General features: G+C 40.1%; 1 protein-coding gene across 1 annotated transcript in view; it reads left to right on the forward strand.

Annotated features, from left to right (window-relative positions):
• Window positions 1-22,854, forward strand: part of polrmt (polymerase (RNA) mitochondrial (DNA directed)) — a 50,551-nt gene extending 27,697 nt beyond the window's left edge. Inside the window, exons 15-21 of the mRNA XM_067597302.1 lie at window positions 1,325-1,438; window positions 11,124-11,176; window positions 15,063-15,161; window positions 15,511-15,583; window positions 17,189-17,280; window positions 18,706-18,779; window positions 21,927-22,854. Of these exons, the coding sequence (XP_067453403.1) occupies window positions 1,325-1,438; window positions 11,124-11,176; window positions 15,063-15,161; window positions 15,511-15,583; window positions 17,189-17,280; window positions 18,706-18,779; window positions 21,927-21,976 (555 nt within the window). The 3' untranslated portion in view covers window positions 21,977-22,854. The remainder of the gene's footprint in view (window positions 1-1,324; window positions 1,439-11,123; window positions 11,177-15,062; window positions 15,162-15,510; window positions 15,584-17,188; window positions 17,281-18,705; window positions 18,780-21,926) is intronic.

A 22,854-nucleotide genomic window follows, 5' to 3' on the forward strand; every position in this document is an offset into this window, starting at 1 on the left:
CTTTACACACACTCATGCAGGTATTAAAACTTTTTTTCCATAGGAAGGTGGATGGAACAATATAGAATAAATCCCATTTCTACTACTACTGACCTACTATTGCATATAGTATGTGATTGTTTTTCTATTAATGACTAGTTTACTTCACTATCACCCTGGCAACGGCACCCATTCATCACATAGGCTCCATTTATAGATTTAGGACGTGCACCTGGTGGGGGATTGTATATTATCTCCGCAGGCAGAGAGGAGTCTGGGAAGTAAACAGAACCACCACCCGCTGCTGGTGTTCATCCTTTGGGGAATGTGTAGGGACAACCCAGTCTGTGATGAAAAATCCCCCTTCCCTAATACCACGGTGCTGACCCGGTGCTCTTGTATGTGTGTGTGTGTGTGTGCGCGCACCTGCTGCTTTTAAATAGGTCACATCCTCTCGCATGTTGCATCAATGATTTGAAGGATGAACAAGAGAGAGGTAGCTGATCAATCCTCAGTGCTGTCATCCCTGACCTGTCTTACGTTCCCTGTACATTTCCCATTTATTCCGTCAACACTGCCTCTCATTCTCTTCAAACCGGGCTCCCACTCTCTGTCCACTCCTCACTCTCCCCTCTCTGTCTGCTTCTTATCAGTCTATGGATTAACCAGTCAATCTCTCCAGCCATCTATTAATCTCTGACTCCCGTTTCTTTGCTTTCATGCTATCTTTATTTCATTGTGACGGGGAATAGATGTAGAGCTAACACTGATGATGAATGGAGCAGCTTTGGGCCACACTGCTACCTCGAGTTGTTAGGACATATTTATCTTTCCTACAGCTCTCTGTGTGCCTGTATTTGTGTGCGTATGTGCGAGGAGGCACTTGTGGGACATAAATAGGGCTTCCGTTCTTGGAGACAAACTGTGCCAGATGCTTATGCAAACAGCACTGTTGCACTTGCAATTTTTAGAGTAAGCAACAACTCCTTACCTGTTCCTCAGCGAGTACGCAACAATTGTTTGCAGCTCTGTGAAGTAGAGCAACAGACTTATATGCATAGATCAGCAGAGAAGTTTTATTTGTTGGTCCAATCGCAACATAGTGTCTTTGTATTTATAGCCTGATTTATTAAATCCTCCACCGAGCAGAACATCAGCCAACTGTCCGAACTCGCTGATTTGAACTTGATTGCTCTGTTGTCTAAATTCACACACAAACACATCAAATAGGCAGGTGTTCACTCTCTTGATTGATTAAGTGCTTCTTTTTTTTTTTTCCTGAGTATGCTCTTCAATCCAGTGTGCGCCCTCACTTCACCTCAGCTGGCATCCCCTTCTGTTGCAGGATTGGCTGACAGAGAGCGCCAGGCTCATCTCCAAGTCTGGTCACACTGTGGAGTGGGTGACACCGCTGGGTTTACCCATCATCCAGCCCTACCACCGCACACGTAACCAAGTGGTAAGTCTTGTCAGAAAGCACATTACGTTGTAGAGCTTGCACATGATTTCACACATTAACAAACAGTATTCTTTTCAAGAAGTGTTTGTGATATTTCTGTAGCTTAACTAGTACATCTGGTAGTAGTATCAACGTCAGTAGTGGGAGGGTTTACCTGTTATCTTGATGCTGAGCACCAACTTGTTCAGCATTGTGTCATCATTTGCTGTATGACAGACAGCTTGGCCAATTAGGGGCCTGTCTTCATTTTCTTCATTTCTTCAAATCAATTTCTGACCTTTCTGAGGTTCTCCACTTGTATCTTCACTTGTTGGTCTTGCTCCTCGCTCTTTATCACAACTTTGACAACATTCTCAAATAATCCACAACCGACCTTTTCATAGCACACACTATACACTTTTCAACACAGTACTCATTTATCTCCTCCTTGACATACTGACCATTATTAAACCCCTCTAAATAATATTTCCATGAGGCAGTAAGGTGCTTTGGATCATCACTTTTACAATAATCCTCATTTCGCTGTGTAATTTCCACTCATTACATTTCATTGGACTTTGATGGAATTTCTGATGAAGCTAATAATAAATCAGGCTGGCCAGCCGGCTGTGAGGCAGTTGGTTGGTTTTAAACTGCGGACATCCAGTCACCTAGCACACACATTCGGTATGAGCTGCAGAGGGCAAAGTATAAGCACTGACAGTAAGAAGAACAGCAGCTTCACTAATAGATCAGCTTACAACAAGCTACGAATCTTGTTTAAATTCTGTGTTTTCATCTACCAAGAGCAAGCTGTTGTTCTCACACAGCCAGTCCACAAAATTGTGCTTTACTTACTGTGGTCTGGAAAGAATCAGGAAGCATTTGCTTGAATTAGGGGGACTGCCAATGTGCACAGTCCAAAATTAATCTGCATGTGATTTGATCAGCCTTTTTTTCAACTGATAGATAATTGACAAGTGCTCTCATTGGCTCACATATGAATATGAACCCTTCCAGCACCTCACTGTGGTGTAGAGGTTTTCCAAGGGGCTTCGGGATTTCTTGACTGTAAAACAACAAAAAGTTGGTTGTTGTGGTTGTATCTATGCGATAGGCTCACAAACTGGGATTACTTCAAACATCCTGTGAGCCTGAATAGGACATGTGGACATAGATAATGGATGGATGGTTCTGGTTGTCACTGAGTCGTTGGTGCTTAGTAGAAAATCATAAAACAGTGGTGGTCATCATCACTATCTGAACCACTCCAAAACAGTTTGCTGCTGGATTTTTGTTGATAATGATATCTCAAAGCATATCATGAGATTGTGGGATATACTGTAGGCTGACTTTGGATTTAGCGTGTCCACAACCCAGTACTTTGTTTTTGCCACAGATTGTTTTTATGTTCTTTCAATTAACTCTCTCCCTCTCACGTTCCCTCCGCCTGTCTTCCCTCTAAAGTAATAATTGTCTTAGTCTTTTTATATGCAAGGCACCCAACCTATCATGGAGCTTTAAGCACTGGATGCTTTGTGGGTGGAATGTCCCAGCTGGGCTTTCCAAGTCTCGATAGGTTTGGTGCATCAGTGCACAGCTGATGGTGTATTGTGATTGCTGTGAGTGGCCCAACTGTAATGGAGCTCAACAACATCGGTAGAGTTTTTCGTCACTATGGAGATCCTGACTGAAGTGCGTCTTGGAGATAAAATGTCTGAGTGCCAGCACGTCTGCAGATAACGTGCCTCTCTGAGTATGTGTGTGTGTGTGTACATGAAAAGAAAAAGCCTACATATGTGTATGTGTGCGATTATATAAAACCCATTTGACCTCTAATATCCTCAAGCTCATTAACTAAGTGAAAGGAGGAGACAGACATATAGCACATGCCAAGCACAGACAGACAGGAAGCCCATAGGCAGGCCTAGCGTGCAGCCTGCTCTTTTAGTATGACATCAAGCAGAAGGTTGGCTTAGAGGGGGAGTGACACCTCATAAGCAGGTGCAAGAGAGCGAGGGTGACAGATGGTGGTTCCCCTGTGGGTGCATCTCTGTAGATGTAGTAGGGCGCGTTCCCTTGATTTGATCTGCTTCTTTTAATGTCCAGCCGGGACAAGGAAGCTGATTAGCCTCTGCTCTTTTTCAAGACCCTTAGATGAATAAATGAATGAACGAAGAGACGGGTTTACAGATGAATGAGGTTTTTAGCTTACGTTTCACAGATGACTTTCTTCATCCCCCTGCAATAATTCTCTAATCCAGTTGCATCATTGGGCAACAAAAATGAAACTAACTTGCAGAAAGGTCACCTTTTCCCTACGTAGCTGGATTAAATTCAATCTCCCAGTCTCCTCTCTGCCTCTTAAATCCAAGGCCACTGTGTTTCTGGGGTCGTTAGTAATTAGACTCGAGATAGGATGGCAAGATGAGCTGTGATGCAAAGTAGGAAAACCAGTAAATGTAAATTTAAAGTAGCTACAGTAGCACCGCATAATCAGACAAATTTGTGTCTGCGTGTGAACATGTTTGTTGTCGGTTCTGTTCAGTGTGTGTACAGGGATGAGTACAAATGTCGATCTGTGTAATCAAGTATTTTCCATGGCTGATGGGAGGTGAGGAAATTAGAGTGGGAAGGAGTAGCTGAATGGAGCATGAACATACATCAGGGTGGCTGCCTAACAGGATTGGGAGATACTAATCGGATCAGAGGTCACTCTGGCTCAGATTCCTTGTTTATTTTTTTCATTCCCCCTCCCAGGCAAGGTTACAGTGAAATCTCGCTCTGAGCTAATGGTGACACGGGGGAGTCGTCAGCTGGATTGGCTGGATTTGACTGGATTTGTGAGTTTACAGTGTGATAAAAAGCTTGTGATCTATTGTCCTCTATGTGGAAAGAATCGGTTAGGTTATTTTGGGGTTTTTGGTGGTAATTGGTGATTTCCCTGGACGGTTAATGTTCTATTAGTATAGTAAAATGACAATACAGTGCTTATAAATAATTTCCACCCCTCTTGGAAGTTTTCATGTTATGTTAATGTGTTTTTTGAACAACAGAAAAAGACTCTTCAATGTCAACATGAAAACAGGTCTCTACAAAGTGATCTAAATTAATTACAAATCTAAACTAATTGTTTGCATGATGATCAGCCTCCTACAATTAAGTATTTAGTAGTTGCATCTTTTTAGTTACAGCTTCTGTGTGAATGGGTTTCTTTCACCTTTGCACATCTGGACAGTTTTTCCTCTTCTTTGCAAAATTGATCAAGCTTTGTAAGGTTGCTCGGGGATTGTGAGTGAACCAGCCTTTTTTCCACAAGTCCAGCCACAAATTCTGGATTGGGTTGAATTCCTTGGTGTGTGCACTAAGTGCCGAAATAGAGCACTGTCAACAATCTGTCTACAAAATGAATGCCTTTTAAATAAATGTTTTTAAAAGATCTTTGTTACTAATAACAAACCCAGTTAGTTTGTTTAAAGATTTTTGATTCTATTCCAGTCTTGTGTTGCTACCTTGCTAAACAGATGATTCCTTCTGTCCGTCTGGCTTACGTTTCCTTTGTATAGAAGCAGGATTACAGCAGAGTTGGTGAAAGTCTCTACAATCAGAATGAGTCTGCTTTTCATTCAAATTCAGGGGAACTATTTATCTCTAAATGTCGACATGATGCCCTCCGTGCCTCTTTTTGCCTTGGAACAGGAGCGAGCCGTTCCCGGGGGTTGCATGGTGTTTCGTTGATCTTGCAGAATCTTGTGGCATTTTGAGGTGAAATAATAAATGCAGTTTGAGTTTCAAGGACATCCCCGAGAGGCAGAAAAAGAAAGTTTGGAAGAAAGAGTGTCTGGAAAAGGTCAGTGGAAGTGTGGCAAGACTCAGGGGTGTGTGTGTGTGTGTGTGTGTGACTATGAGTCTGCAGCTGTCTTCATCTGTCTTCAAAGGAAGAGGCGAGGTAGAGGACCAGGTACCCCGGAACAGCAGAGAGAGAGAGGGGAGGTGTGGGGTGTAAAGGAGAACTGCTTCCACTTGAATAGATGAGACGTGTGTTATTAGCCACTAGGTGATGAATTGGGATTCCCCTCTTAGCAACTTGGCTTTTATGAGGTTACTGATGGCTGTTGTATCCATGACCATCTGTAGTGCAGCTCTCAGATGATTTAGACTACACCAGCTTATTCCCCACAGACACACAGCAGGCTTAGCTAAGTTGTCATTCATCACAGCCTCAGGGTTTGTGTCAGGTCTTGTACACAGATCATGCACGCATGTATTATAATGAACAGTAGTACAGTAGTGACCTCATTTACAGCGTGGCAGTCCATTACTCACACCAAAGGTAACCTCCATTTCATTCACCCTCACCCTCTTTTTTACGTCACAGCTTCACCTTTTCCTCTCTCAAACCTGTTAGGACACCAAGAGGGGATGTAAAGAGGAAAATTGATGGACAGATCTCCCCCCAAGTCCTCCTAGAGAAATGATGGATGAGATAGAAGCCATGGCAGAAACTAATGGGGTTTTACCACACCGCACTTCTATTTTAAAACCATTTCTTGATAATTGTGCGATTCTGTCATTCATCACGCAGCGACCTTCAAGCAATCAACTAGAACCACTAAACCTAGCAGCTTGCTGGCTCCCTGAACATAGCGTTAATACACTTCCATCCATGTGAACACCTGTCACTTTAATCCCTTTATACTGTGCCTTTTTTTTTATTCATGCAGCTAATAATTTCATAAGGATGTGGCTGTCATAGAAATATTAAGTACAGAGAAGTGCAGTCTACATAAATGCTGCCTTATTATCAATAAAGCACCTCTGAGTTTTTCTTATATCATCGTGATGTAGAGTTGAATCAGTTAATTCATTGATTGATCAGTCGACTGACAGAAAATTTAATGGAAACAATTCCGATCATCGAATAATGATATTCTCTGGTTTGAGCCTCTCAAATGTGAAGTTAAATGTCACATTGGATAAAGAAAAGAGAAAAGTTATCGACAGTTGAATCAATAATGAAAAATTGTTAGTGATAGAGCTTCAATGATTAGTTGATCAACAGGAAAAAAGATGGAGATGGAAACAATTTTTTTGGAAACTGACCAACATCATCGACCATTTTTGACATTCTATAGACCAAACAACTAATCAATTAATCAAGAAAATGATCACAGATGAATGGATATTGAGAATAATTGTGAGTTGCACCTCTAATTAGTGATTAAAAACTGTGGTATAAATAATGTGAATCAGTGTAGTTACATGAAATCTCAATGCTGAGCAAGATCAAATACGTGTCTTTCCTTTAAAACAGACAGGCTGAGGTTTTAAGGTCATCTAAGTTGAAAACTGAATGATGGAACAACTATTAGAACACTTGACAGCGCCTATGGTGATTTTACTGCAATATGGAGACATTCATTCACAGCTGTAAGCCTTATATTCAATTAAAACTCATCTGGAGCACACACACTCTGTCAATATGTCAGTGGACCGGTTTGAAAAAGTGTCACCTGATGTCGTTATAAATGGAGGTCTTGATGCCCCGATTTCCAGCTCAGCAGTTTTTTTAATGCTTTCTCTGCTAAAAATCAATAACCAGAATTATTGAAATAGCACGCTGTAATTCAGCTCTGAGGTGCTTTTTTCCATTTCAAACGTGTGAAAGTACCTCCCCATCATGGCCCGCAAGATGTTTCTCTCCTCCTAAAACCTTCACGGCACCCAAGAGAGCATCCCACACGAAATGTTTGGTTTCCAGCTTTCCAGGAGGTCATTATAGAATCAGAGGCTGAATGGAGAAGAGTTAGAATTGCAGAGGAGTGTGCACTTCAAAGACTCTCTGTGTCCTCAGTGTTCATACCACAGAGAGGCAAGCGAGATCAAATAAAAAAGCTGTACATTAGCACCAAACACATGCAGGGCTCAACAATAAGGCTTGTCTGCTTGTCTGGGACAAGCCGATTTTTTGTAGGGCAGGTGGAAGAGAAATTTACTTGCCCCACCGGACAAGTTCAGTCATAAACAAACAAAAAAACAAAAAAAACAGTGTGTCTTCATGTTATGTGTCATTCATTACTTGGCTATTTAGTTAAATGAATAATTTCAGAATACCAATTTGAAACTAATGTTTTCCCCACGATACGTCCAACTCAGAGTGGGATAGCTCAGTGCGTAGGTTGTGTGCATAGTGAGTGTGTGGTTGAGAGAGAGAGAGTTAAGCTAGCGACCGGAGCAGAGTATGAAGTTAGCAGTGTAACTGTGAATGTAGCAGTGCAGTATAAGTACAGTTTAGGCTATTTGTCAGTGAATAAATGGTACAACTCCTCAAGACCCAAGCCATATCCCCATGTCTTGCTTGCCACCTGCTGATTAAAGTGAAGGGGGTTAGCCCCGAAGTTAGCAACAATGGGTTAGCCTAACCTGATCAGGCTCACTTACAGTAAGGTGGTCTGACCTTTAAGGTGGATCAGCTATTCTCATTTTAGTTACAATCGCAGTCGCACCTAAACACCTAAACAGAGAACAGAGAAATTTTATCGCTGCTGAGTCAGTTTTGCTCAGCACCCCCACACTACATTTATTCCTCCAGTCACTGTAACTGTAAGTGAGTCTAGCACACATTTATCAAAAGAACCCATCATGCAACCAGACAACCCGTTCCCTTTCAAAACCTGACAGTCAGTAAGTACTGTAGATGTACATTTTACAGAATATGCTTTGACCAATAAATAATAATAACATTTACGTTTTTTTCGGGCCTAGGGAATAAGAAACCTCATTGTAATATTATCATATTTATATTTCATGTTCAACCTTTACCAATGTCAATGTGAATGACCAACAATAATATATCATAATGAAATAGCAAAGTTGGTTAAACTACTTTTGAACCAGACAATATTACAACTTTCTCTAACACCCAGTGTGCTTGACTCTAGGTAGGAGAAACGCTGCTTGGTGCACTTAGATTTTATAACTAAACTAATAGCAGGATGCACACTTGTTATTTCTCTAACATTTAAGTCCAGTTAAACGGAAGCTAGAGTGTCTTTAGCTTCTCTACTGTGTCATTTTTACCCAGACAAGTGACTCTTGTGCCTGGACAAGTGAAACGTAAATTTACTTGTCAAAAAGTTAATGTCGAGCCCTGACATGTTATTAAAGGCTCCAATTGGTGTCAGAATAATAGTGGTCATGCAGTCCTCTCCTGAAGACAACAAATTTGGAAAATGTGTGAAATTGGCGGTATAGAGCACACTAAAAATTGATTTATATTTATCCATCTATTAACTCTTAGCTTATCTTTCTCTGACTTGCTGTAGGGTTAAAGCCTATCCCAGCATGCATTGCTGTAGATGAGAGGCAGGGTGCAATCTATAGTATGGGCAATTTAGACTGAAAAAAACCCACACAAATGCATGTATACCCTACACTGAAAGGCTCAGTTCTAACCACCAATTGATTTGTTTCTCTTTATTTTGCCTGTTTGTGATGTAATTCCTTGTATTTGACCTAAAAAGAACAAACTGAATGCAAATCTTCCCCCTTGTGAACCCGTTAATAAATGGGAACAAACACATTTTCTATTCATTCATATCAACGTGGGTAAATCCTGTTCTGAACAGTAACTACCAGTAATGATGTCTAATGACTTTTTAAAAGCACACTGATTATTCAGAGTAAAACATTTCCCCATCAAAGCTGCTTCCCGTCATTGTAAAAAGGACTGTATTTCTTCTTTGGACAGATGTGTTTTCCTGAACTAAGATACATTAGTGTAAGCTGAACGCAAGGTAAACAGACTAATGGAATGTGCTCGCATTGACGAGAAGTTGGCCGCCTGTTGCCAGTCATATCTCTTCCCTGATAGTAGCCTGTCTTTCCCACCCAGGCATGGTTCCAAGGGTCAGAGAAAGACTGCCCCACCACAGATGCCTTGGCACGGCTGAGTGGACGGACCCTTAAGGCTCTGGAGATTAGAGCACTAAGTCTTTTCTCCACCAGGAACAACTGTCAGTAAAGGCTGTGGTTTTGGTCTTAGGGAACATGATAAAAATGACTGAATAAAGAAGATAGCAGGCTCACAAGGAGGCATTTGCCTGATGCCTTCACAGTGTACATACTGGCAAATAACTCGCTGTGCTTAATTTATCCTTCCTTTTGCACCGATGGTTAGTTATTACAGTTAAGTGGATAATGGTCCTGTACAAGGGGTTTTCTCATCTAAAGAAATAGCAGAGATTGTTTAATTGAAGAGTTAATATGTTCCATTCATGTGTGCTCTGTGCCACCTCCCCTCTTTGAGTTTTTCCTCAATTAATCAAATCTAATCAAATCATGAGTCATGATGGCTGATGGCCACCTACTTTTAATGAGCTGTAGTTCTGTGGCATACACTTGGTGCCTCACCGGAAACTACATTTTTTTGATGCAGCTTTCCCTCCTTCATAGTCTTCTTTTTTCACTCTCATCCTCACGTTCGTATCTCTTACCTATTCATGGTGAAAGTGCGTCACTATGAACTAGCTCTATTTCCTGCCCTGTCTATGTGTGGATGTGTATGTAGATGCATCTGAGTGTGTGTGTGATGTGAGAACAGATGATAGTCTAAATAGCCACTTCATGTCTCCATTAAATAGTATATTTACTTCCTTAATGTGATGTTTGCTAATTCCTATCGAAACAAGATGTCAGGGTGGGACATAACAGCTAGAGATTATTCTAACTATAAACAGAAGACATCATTAAAGCAGAAAGAGAAAAGGGGATTTCTTAAAAAAAACAACTGTGACGGCTTATTGGTTGGGGTTTTATTTACACTTACTTTTGCAGAATGAGGTCACCATTAAAGACTCACTGGTTTCTAGGTGACAGTGACAAGAGACAGGTTTCCAGGAAATAAAGTCCTCATTTCATTTCCGCACAATGTAGCTGCCTTGCATCAGTGTTTGAGCCAATGTCCACCAAAACATGCAAACATACTGTAGGATGCTGTAAAATAACTCTTCATATACATGGTTAAATAAAAAATGATAGAATAACCATTAATCCCAGTTTGATTTTTTTTTAATCTGTCTAATAATATAGTAAAAGTAAAGCAGAAAAAAAATAGTAAAGCAGATTCACAGCTGTTAGGGGTCAAATAGCTATGTGTTGAGTTTCTGTGCTACCTGAGCCCTTGTTACCACACCGTCCTTGACCTAGATAAGCAGCGGGAAAATGTAACGTGGATAGATGTATCTGTGTGTTATCAAGCGTGTTTTCTCTTGTGCATTCGGGTTTTATTAGAGTTAGAAAACATGTTTTTTCATGCTATATGACAGTGTTACATTTTTTGTCCTCTTGTTCTATCACTTTGTTGAAATCAAAGTATATCATCCTGAGGCAAAGAGAAATATTAAAACGTCATAGTTACATCGATACATTAGCTTGAAAATCTCAACAGTAAATATGTTATCATTTCATACCAATTTCCTTTCAGCCTGGTGTATTTAAAACCTTTAGAAACTTTGCAATCTTGACTAGAATCTGAAAGTTCAGCAGGTTTGTGGTATGCAATGAAATCATGGAACTCTTTTTTTTTAATTTATTTTGAATAACACATTTGAGTCAAGAGTTGTGTCTGGACTTCAGGTCATCATCAATGTGATGGAAGTGAGGTTATTAACTCTTTCATTTCTTTGTCTTTGTTGTGCCTCTCCAGCTGAAGAGTACCATGCAACATATCAACCTCCAGATCAGCCATGACACCAAAGAGTAAGTTTCTGTATCCAACATCGGTTTCTACTTCTGGTTCTCCACTCTCATACTAACACCCACCCACAGCACATGTAATGTTACATCATGGTTGGCTCTCATGGTGCTCATTGACATTTTGTGCTGAAATGTCACCAGTTAGTCTGATATTAGTGACCTGGAACAAGGACAGGGGACAGTTGGTAAGAGAAAATGTATTTACAACAAGTCTTTTTTTCTGAAATTGCCTTTTGCAATCACAAGTTTTCAAAATGTAGCTTCAGACCATTTGACAACTCTCTATTTAACTTTAAGAGGTAATTGGAAGTAGAAAGTAGAGCTCTCCTGAGGCAATTAGCTTACATTTTCACTAATATCAGCTGCACAAAGCACTGTCTCCAGTGGATATTTTCACTAATTGCCCACTCAAACTCGGATGTAACTGTCATAAAATATCAGTAGTGTGAAGTGAAACTTCTTTGAAAGCATAGCAATCCCACTTTCAATTGTAAGAAGTTGAACTGGGACTTTGGAAAAGTAGTTTAAACTGCTTTGTGAGGAAGTGTCATTTATAGATCTGCATTATAATGAAAAGTCATTTTACTGCCAAAATACCTCATTAACTAAAAAAAGGGGGGGATTATGTATTTATTTTGTAATGGGAAGAAAGTGTTAATAAAATTGGTGGTAGTTCAACAACAATCTAATTAATAGAGAAAATGCTTCCCAAAATTATTAAAGATGCATGTTAAGTACAGTAGGGTTTCATCCCCTGGGTGGCTTAAAGAGATAAGTTTGTATTTATTTTACTGCAGTGCACATATGCATGACAAATGACAGAAACGTTATACTATTTAATGCAGATAGATGAGGTTGAGATCGCTGTTTTGTCTGTGCCTTAATGGGCCATGACTTACTGAGTGGTAGTCCACTTCAGTAGATGATATCTGACCTTTTGGGAGAAAGAAAACCATGATCTGTAGTCTTCTCCGAAAATGCTGGGATGTGTTGGGGATGTGTGAATGACTGCCATGGTGGTGAGGCGAGAGAGAAAAACGTGTAGATGGAGTTTTTACAGAGACGACAGAGGAAGGATGATAGAGGTGAGCAAAGGACAGAAAGAGACAGAATGAGAGAAGGTGATGAAGACTAGGTGTGGAAAGATGGAATGAAAGCACTGGAGACAGAGATGACGAAGACTGACAGCCGTCTACCTCAGTCTGACATCTACAGTACACCACAGATCCAGCCGCGTGAATACTGAAACAGCAGCCAAAGCAGGGAGGGAGGAAGTTAGAGGAGAGAGGAGCCAGGATGCTGCTTAGAAAGGCCGTCTCGCCCCAAAACCTGAGATTTGCTGTCAGAGAATGCATCAGTGTTTCACAGGCTGACATTAAGAGCCAGATTTGACACAATTGCCATGGCTGATTTTCTTCAGCCTCTCCCTACAACATGCATGCATATCCACAGACACACACAATTGCACTTAAGGCAATTAAACATTCTGAAAAATAGCTTGTCCAGAATTAAATATGTAAATAAAAGTGCAAACGGAGTAGTGACAACCTACAAACCCTGTTTTTTCCCGCTTTTTCTTCTTTCCCACTCATCTTGAGAGGAGTGCCTCTAAACTGCAGTGGAAAAAATATGAAATGCAAAGTCCTATGCCAACATTCAATATCTCTTGTGACATGGAGTGAACCCTCTGCCTAGTCATGTGCTCCATAGGGAGAGTGGTTACACTTCAGAGAGCTATGCTTACCCTTAGAGTACTGACTTTGCACCTTCCCAGTCAGCCAGGCCTATGGGACTTAAAGGTGACGTTTGTTTTGTGTGCGTGTGTGTGTGACAGAGACATGGCAGAGAAAGGAAAAAGAGAAAGACAGTTTTTATGCTGCAAATAATTTGCAGGAATCTAGTTTCTGTGTAGCTCAAGCCCAAACAGCAGGGCTAAAAGGACTCTTATAAAAACATTTCTAAGCCAAAAATAAAATGGACAGAAGGGAAAACGAGACTGACAGACAGGCATAGTGTGTGCCTGGTGTGAATGTGTGTGTGTTTTAGCTTTGGGTTTGGCCCAGACTCTCTCCGCTCTGTCTCCATTCCCATTAGAGGAGCGTTCTGGTCTGTGACAGCCCAGAGGATTTGAATGGCACAGGCTCAGGGTAATGGGAATATGGGGATACAGATTGGGAGAATGCTTTTTTTTCACAACCAGTTGTATAGTCAGCAGCAGTAACATTGCATTACTATTACCTTGTACTATTTCTTTATATCACTTCTGTGTTTGTATGCTCTTATGATATTGTTTAAAAAAGCATGGAGCCACGGAGTCCCCCGGGGGTCACATACAGTAGTAGAGAATAAATATTTATGTTGAAATCCATGCACACAGATAGGCCTTCACAGCAGTCATTTTGACATGTCATAACAGGGGAAGTGTGTCTAATAATATAAATAATGCAGCCATTAATATTGTTATTAATTACTTTCCTTGCTAATGTAATTACATTCTATTTGTGGTTAGATTATTACTACTAATAAGACTTTCCCGTATCAGCATCTGACCATCAGAAAATACGAGAAAATCAAAGACACAGTGAAATAAAAAAAAATACATGTCCCTGTGTTAAAGGCAGATGTTTTCATTGACTCTGACTGATTATATCTCCACTTAAGTCATAGCTAGGCGGAGCCATGCTGGGAATTACATGAGGTCACTAGACTCTGTATACCAATAAGAACAGAAGAGTGAGGGAAATGTGCAGTCGGTACACACCCACGCACAGTCCTGAGAAGAGCTCTATTCAGCGGAAATAAGTTAAATCACCTGTGCGCTTGTCAGTGAGTTAGATGAGAACATTGATACCGCTCTCATATCTGTACAGTAAATATAAGGCTTCAGCCAGCAGCTGATTAGCTTAGCTAAGCACAAAGACTGGAAACAGCTAGCCTGGTAACAAAGTCCAGCTACTAGCACCTCTAAAGCTCACTAATTAATGCGACATATCTCGTTTGTTTAATCCATGATAAAACCCAAGTGTCAAAAAGTCTTTTTTGAGTCCTTTTTTTAATCAAAATCTCATTTATCCTCTTGTAAAATGTATAATATATGCAATAATAATATTTTTTAATGACTCGTCTTGAACTTGTACGTGTATATACATTTATCCAATCGAAGTGCTTCGAGGCGACTAGCTAATCACACCCATAATGTAAAGTTGCACTTGACCATTAGCTGCTGGGTGATGCTATAGTAGCCAGCAGAGGGATATCATGGGTCAGAGGTGCATTTGGATCTCAAATAACAAAAGTTTGTTTACATTTCTAAAGAATCAGGCTTTGCTTTACGTTGTTCTCCCTCGTACTCCACCTCCTGATCTCAGGGTGAGGGAGGTGTTGGTGGAGGCCAACAGTCCTCTACATCTCCATATCACACTGTATCACTAGGTAACTGACACTTTTGATGGATCCAATCACATGTAAAGGGTTTCATTTAAACCCCACTCATAATAATTCCCCATACATATCCTGTTTCACTCAGAAATGTGTCAATATTGTTTGATAAAGACGCTCTACAATGTATTTTACTAACTTAGACTTAAAAGCACCCTCAAGGGAAGACTGGTTTTTATTTGATGGTTAATAACACATGCGCTGTCTAAAATACTTTCTTCCAAGAAGTGCACAAATGTAAAAAGAAATTAAAAATGTAGAATTTCTAACCATCTGCCAGCACAGTTCATAATGAGGCCACTTCAGACTTGGCTTGGCTGAAACATCCCATGATATTAGAAAGCATCAAAGTACAGGAACCATTACAGAAAGTACAGAACTGTTTATATATATATATATATATATATATATATATATTTATATATCTTCTTGGCTTTCTGTCTCTTCTCAGGAGGCCAGACACAGTTAAACAGAAGAATGCCTTCCCACCAAACTTCATCCACTCTCTGGACTCCACACACATGATGCTGACCTCACTCCACTGCTACAGGTATCAGTGATATAGCTTGTCTTTGCAGAATAATAATATGTAATACTGTATGCTCCTGACATTGACTCTCCATGTATGCATGACCTCAGCTAACTTTGAGAATGGAATTATCACCTCAGATGGGTGTTGTATGATATGCCTTGTAATATAAGCTCATTTCACAGAACTGGCCTCTTGACAGGTGTTGATGGAACTCACACTCGCTTTGAATGAATGTCCGCTATGGTTTTAGCAATTATTACACCTTTTTTTTTTATCAAAGTCTACTTATTTTTAATGTCATTGTCTACTCTCCTTTCTTCTGCTTTCAATCTCTGCACATGAACTCTCTCCTCTTGTGTCCTCCTAGTGCTGGTTTGACATTCGTCTCGGTCCACGACTGTTTCTGGACACACGCCCTCACTGTGGACACCATGAACAAGGTATTCAATTACAGTACAACCCTTTTTTTCCCTCCCACTTGTCTAGATTCTTTCACCATTCCTCGTCCAAATCATCCTTTCACAGCTGTTTCCATCCTGTCTGATCATATATCACCGCGGTTTAATATTCTCCTCTTTTTGCTGATGAACTGAGGCTAAAAGTGGCACATGTGAGTCGATTGTTCTGTCTCTCTCTCGCCTTTACATTCAGGCTCCTTTTCAATTCATTTTTGTGAAATGGAACAGAAAAATCACTGAGAACTGAACTTGTTTTAGCACTTTTCCAGTGGATGCTAGTGATAAAAAATAATGTTTAGCATCTATGACTAGTGTTTCCATTAAGGTAGAAGCATCTGCTCAGCGATGCCAGTAAAATAAACTACATATCATGGCTGCTTCATATATTTATCAGCTGCTAGCTGCAGGTAGCACCATCAGACAAAGCCTCTTGTGCTGAATAAATGACTGTCTGCCCCTGCCTGGTGAGACTAGCTTGTCAACAGACCCAGACTGAGACACGGTGTAGAATAAAATGGATCAAATTACCATAAAGCCCCAATTTTCTGTAGATGTAGCTTTAGAGCACAGCCACAGTTTTATGTCTTCACCCAATCTCAGAGGAGTTGCAACCAATGAAGCAGTTCCCTCTCAGTACATTTATTCTCATATTCTCTGTCTCTTGATGCGTGAGTCTACATCTTCCTCATCACACAGGTAATTGAACACAGCGGGGGAGGAAGGGTATTACGTAGATATATTAGTCAACACCTAAGCACATGAAGGAGGACTTTATTTGAATGGCAACTGATCCTTCCTCCGTTTATCCATTTTCTGACCTGCCTACCCTGCTCTGGGTCACAAGGGGCGGGAGACTTTCCCATTATGCCTTGAGTTAGACATCTACTCCTTCTCCCTCATTAAAAATTGCAGAATCTATGAATATTCAAAAAAATGTTTCGTTTTAAAAGTGTAACTGCTGGACACAAGATGTCTCCTACTTCGCTGTAAAGCTTCAGGTTTCCACATCACACTTGTATAAGTTGAATATTGGACCAGGATTGGCTTCCAAACTAGTTGTGATGTCACAAATCCTGCTCATAAGCCCACCCCTTAAAAATGGGATTTACAATGAGCACAAAGAAACTTTCCATTTTCAGCAAATTAATATGAAAACAGCCCTCTAGTGTCAAACTCTGTATATACTGATACTGTACAGCTGTTTTTTCTCAGTTCATGTGTTATGCGCACATCCTCAGATGTTTGCAAATGGGAAACCCATCAATATCATTCCTGATAACATGCAACAAGTACAGAAAATAAGAGCAGTTTCCTTTCCACAGGTGTTATACTGTCACTCCATGCCCTCCATTCTTCTCTCATAGTAAAATTCAAGCAGGAATGGAGAAGACATACAGCCAAGGGACTGATGTTTAAGATCTGAGAGATTAGCCATTTGCCTGATATGGTGAAAGTCCCGATGCTCGTCATTTGTCTTCTCTTACTCTCCTTTTCATCCCTTTCCCCTACACCTCCATCCATCGGTCAAGTATTTGGACCCGAGTAAGTCAAAGTACACTTCTCTCCGCCTCTTCCTCCTCCTGTCAGGTCTGTCGGGAACAGTTTGTCGCACTGCACAGCCAGCCGATCCTTCAAGAGCTGTCCAACTTCCTGCTACACAAATACTGCACCGGACTCCCGTGAGTGTTCACACACCTGCAAGCAGGAACACGTTTGAATTTGCACCCTCACACACACACACACACACACACACACACACACACACAACATGTCAGGAACAATGATGTGGTTGTTCATCTTATGATAATAGACATAAAAAACTATTATTTAATCTTCTAATCAGATGCAAATTATTATTCTCATGTCTAGATTTTAGCAAAATATTATGTAAGTCACAAGTTTTCCATATTTTCCATTTAGTCCGTCCATCTGCAACCTCTCCTTCTTTTTCTGTCCATCATTGCCGTTAATCTCTGCCTGTTTGCTTTTTACTACACAAATTGATCTTTATGGACTTTTATAGAGTAGACAAAAGCCATAATACAATGAACACGCGACACCGACATATACACACATCATAACACAGTAAGAGGTTATAAGACTGTAAAAGTTATATTAGCATGCCAGAGTTTTTCCCTCAACTTGTCTGTGACGTTAGATATCAAATGATTTTCTCACCCTGCGTGTGTCTTTCTGGCCCCAGGCTGGGTTATGCCCATCATCTGACAGTGTTTTTCTATTTGGGATAATTGGACACTTTCTCTACAGGCTTTACTCCACAGCAGCACTCGCCTTCTTTGTCTTTCTCTCTCCCTCTCTCTCTCTCATACACACACACACACACACAGACTCATTACTTTACCCTAAGATTTGCAAACACATTATTTATTCCAGTAGGCACCAGAGAGTTGGACATGTTGGGCATTTTGGGTTCTTTCACTTGTCACAATATGTAACTGGGTCAATAAATATAATAATTATTTAACCTTCAAATCCTTCTTGGTCTACCTAAATTAATACAAATAGATTATTTTGTATTATTGGAGCCTTGCAATGACTTTAGACTTACATTTTTCACAAATTAATTACATTGTTGGACAGCCAGAGTGCTTTGAAGGTTTGTGTACTCAACCTGGATTTTTTCTACAACAGAGGGATCCTTTTGAAAATGGCCACAAAGACAAGTGTCTAATCCATCAATACATACACTAATAATGTTCACATTTATTCAACTTTTCACAGTATTAGCAGTCCGTCATTTTTGGGTGTACCGCTCACGTCCTCATACAAACAAGTGTGTTGCACCACCTTAAAAACATCACATTTAGAAGTACTAATTATTTATTTAGGAGTGCTAATTCAAAGGCAACTGACTTGCAAGACAGCTCACATGTAATAACTCTACTGTGACATTGTGGTGTGAAAAAAAAAAACTTGCAGAGGTTTAACTGATGGGACTGTCAGTCGAATGAACAGACGAAGCCATTTTGCTGAATTTTGGCACATCTCCAAACAGAAAGTCCAGTTCCCTTTATAACTTCTAGACACATAAAAATGTTCTACTTGGAGTTACTGAAGTGTTAACTTTTTATGCTTCTTTGCAGGGCTGAAGCCAAGAACAAGAAGTACCAAGAGTACAGGAGGCTGATGCTGCTGCTGGCTAAAGTGCCCCAGACAGGTTAGTTTGTACAGTATGCAGCTGTCTGGCCTCACTAAAGGTGGGATATTGTTTGGGGGGAGGGGGGGGAGCAAACAGTGTTATTTTCTTCTTAATTGGTTAGAAGAGGATCCGTATGTCCTGAAGTTCTGTTTGGGGTTAGCAAAAGTCCTCAGTGATATTTAATTGGGTTCATGCACATTCTTGCAGTTTCTTGCAATTACTGTTTTATATTTGTTCAGAGTTTTGTGATTTTGGCACATGTACCAGTACAACAACAGCTAATTGTTGGTGCTTATTGTCTGTACACTTATCCCATTGTCTCTAGTTCCTGATTCAAACAGGAAAAGCTAATGAGTTTGGCTAAAAGTTAATTCTGAGTTTAAGTCATGACTGGTGTATTTATGTCTGCCTGTGTGGCCACCAGCAGATCCAGATTTCCCTGTTTTCCTTTGACGCCACTGGTAGTGTCTGTCTTTTGTTGTCCAGAGTGAAGGTACAGAGGCAGCGTCTCTGTCAGTCAGGTGGATGAAGGCTTTGCTGTTATGAAACCGCCTCACACAATCTCCATCTGTACACTTACTGTCTGCTTGGCACTGACAGCTGGGTTGTATAAATTGATTACTGTTAATTGTGTCCCTCTTCTGCATAATCAGCTTATGTGGCTGAGACCAGTCAGGTGTGGTCCTGAGGGTGTGTGTGTGTGTGTGTGTCTGTCTCAGTGTGAGTGTGTGTGTGTGTGTGTGTGTGTGTGTGTGTGTGTGTCTGTCTCAGTGTGAGTGTGTGTGTGTGTGTGTGTGTGTGTGTGTGTGTGTGTGTGTGTGTGTGTGTGTGTGTGTCCCCGAATGCCCGCTGTATTCAATGTTCAATACTAGTCTCATTGAATCTGGACTGAAATCCATTATAATCTTCACCATGAAGGATCCTGAACTTATTATTAAATGGTGAATCAGGTTTCACTATGTGTAATCCAGCAGGGGATCAGCTGAATCAGGTGCATCTATGATCACAGAGTTGGGGGGGTGGTGGGGGAGGCTGGAGAGCACACAGAATAACTTCCATTATTGTGCAGAGACTTAATATTTCAACAGTTAGAGTCTGACTTTGATGGCAACACAGCAGCTGTCAGTGCGGACAGTAAATGCTGTAAGTTATTCAGTGTGCTCCTGTCTTTCCTCTGTTTCTGTGTGTAAACTTGTTTAACCTGACCATGAATAAATTAAGTTTTATTTTCATGTCTGGTCATTTAAATGAAACATCTCTCATGAAAATATTCAGACACATAATTCAACAACAATCCGAAGATTCAAATATGTATACACGTCAGCATCTAACAGCACAATATGTTGACCTCATACAAATACATATAATGTTCCATGAGATATCTTATAATAGAAATTAAATAAATATATATACACAGCCTGACATAGATGTATAAACATAAACATAACCAAAACAAAACCAAATCTGTATTTATGCACTAGTTTGTGTCAGTTTAGAGTTGGCTTGATTAGTCAATAAATCAATTAGTAAATCAAATGAGAATTAAATAGCAACTATTTTGATAATTGATTAATCATTTCAATGTTTCTTTTCAAATAAAAATGCTAAATATTTACTGGTTCTAGCTTCTCAAATGTGAAGATTTGCTAGTAAATGAAGGATTCTGGGAAGTCTGTCCACTTGTTTTTGATATTTCCTTAACTAAACAATTAAATTATTAATCGAGAAAATTATTGGCAGATTAATCAATAATGAAAATAGTTTCAGCCCTTATAGCCTGTTATAGTTATGTCTGATTTAGTTAATGGATAAATGGTCATTAATCCATAAGTTAAGTATGAGGATTTAATCTATCACAAGTTATTTTTTCCCTCCGTTCCACACTTCAGAAATATATTCAGAAAATGCAAAGATGTTGTCTAAATTTTTTTATAAATCATGATATAAAAGAAAGTAAAGTTTACACAAAACACAGTAACTTAACTGTGAAAAGTACAAGATAGTCAACTACAAAAAATTTACCATATACCATATTCACACTTGCTGCATGAATGAGCATATTCATGAAAAACTGATTTTCTGGTAACTAAGTGCTTTTAAAGAGAGTTAATATCAATACCACCCATGTGTTATGTTGTGACAAGAGCTGTATTGATTAATTATTAGTTTGATGATTGAGGTCAACATTATATTCTTGCTCCAGTAAGCTTTTCATTCTTAACTTTTTATGGGCTTTCCTCAATAATTCAGCTGCAGCTCCTGCTGGTGTGCACAGCTGTCAAAGAGGCAAAGCACAGAGACAAGACAGGCCCTCATCCAGAGCTAAAATTAGTATTTAAGTGGTGTATTAAAGTTCATAGAAAATGTACAGGTGCCCAGTAAAACTAAAAAGTTGTATCTCATTTAAAATGAAAGGTATTGAGTTTGACCTACTTAGAAAAGAAAAACTTCTCCTCTTCCTCCTCCTTATGATTGTAATTCAGACCTTAGACTGGGCCGAAGATACAACAGATCAAACTTCACCCTAGTTTGACATCACTCTACCTGACTGTTAACTACATTTATGATTATTAATAGATTAATCATTGTTAAAATATGTTTAAATATATCATCTTCTTCCTAAATGATAGCTGTATTTGAATAATTAGCAATGGGCTACTCTCACAGCAGAACCCAAATAAAGTATGTATTTGAATCACAAATGAAATAAAAAACAATAATTCATTATAATGATAAATTTAGATGCAACAATATAATGCAGTGGAAAACCACTTGTGCCATGAGATGAAGCCACTGCGTCATACCACACAAGTATGACGAGATGTTTGATGACTGCAGCTGCTGAAAACACCTGTACAGTTGTGTCCCAGGAATGCACAAATGCTGTTACAACTTTTCACGTAGTTCTTCATTCTGGATCAGCCAAAGTTTTAATAGTGACTCCATTTAATCATTCAGTTGGTTAATTATTGAACATGTGACATCACACCATACCTTTTAAAAATACTCCCAAGTGGAGAACTTGGGGAAATGAAAGCTACAGTAGATTTACAAAAATGATAAGGCCATGTTTATGTTAAAGGTTGCTGCACATGTAATTCACTTTGTGTAACTAATCTCCACATACCTAAACCTGCTCTGACACTTTGCCTCTTGCCTCTCTAGGTGATTTTGATCTCCAGCAGGTGAAAGAATCCACTTATTTCTTCAGCTGAGAGGCTTGTGAGGACGAGCCAGCGGAGGGAGATGAGTAGAATTGACTGAGTGCAGCAGGGAGGCTGCAGGCTCCGGGGTCTGGGCTGACTTCGTCTCCCTCAGACATTAGCGCATTGATCCAGCCGTGCCCTGCCTTCCTCCTGGTCCACAGGCTGGCTGGAGCTGCTGGAACTACTGGAGTCGTTCACACACACAGTGAACCCGCCTGATTAACTGACTGATTGGGCTGATGTGAGGGAGGGTGGGACACTCATCCAAGCGAAAGATGAGGGAATCAGCAACGGATGGGAATGTTAAAGACTTCAATCAGTGAAAAGTACCTCTTATAATGGACACTTAGACCATATTCATGTGTATGTGTGTGTGTATGTTCTTAAGCTATACTGTAGACTGAATCACGTGTCAATCTTGTCATCATTCAGTAACACTTCTGCTGCTCGATAAGGCTGAGCCAAGGCGCTCTACCTGTATAGTGTAATTGCCAGTGATTGGATGTGTGTGTGTGTGTGTGTGCGTGCGTGCGTGCGTATGTGTGCGTGCGTGGGTGGGTGTTCATTTTCATGCTGTGAAGACCTCTACAGAGCGCAGAGCCGCCTCTGCTACTATCCCACCTAATCATCGATCCTATCACTCACTGGATGGCAGGATGCTCTCTGACACAATCTTCAAACATTTCAACTCTGACAAGATTCACTGAAGAAGTTTAAAGAAGAGACATTTTAGAGGGAATGAAAGATGAACTTTAGTGTGATGGGGGATACAGGACTATTAGAGAAAGAGAAATGTGGAGGGATGAGTCAAGAGGCTTGATTCTCACCTTCCACGAGTGACTAAGCACTTGACAACTGCCCTAAAATAAATGTGTCTCCTAAATTGA

Source organism: Thunnus thynnus, chromosome 8, assembly GCF_963924715.1.
Source record: "Thunnus thynnus chromosome 8, fThuThy2.1, whole genome shotgun sequence".
Taxonomy (NCBI): domain Eukaryota; kingdom Metazoa; phylum Chordata; class Actinopteri; order Scombriformes; family Scombridae; genus Thunnus; species Thunnus thynnus.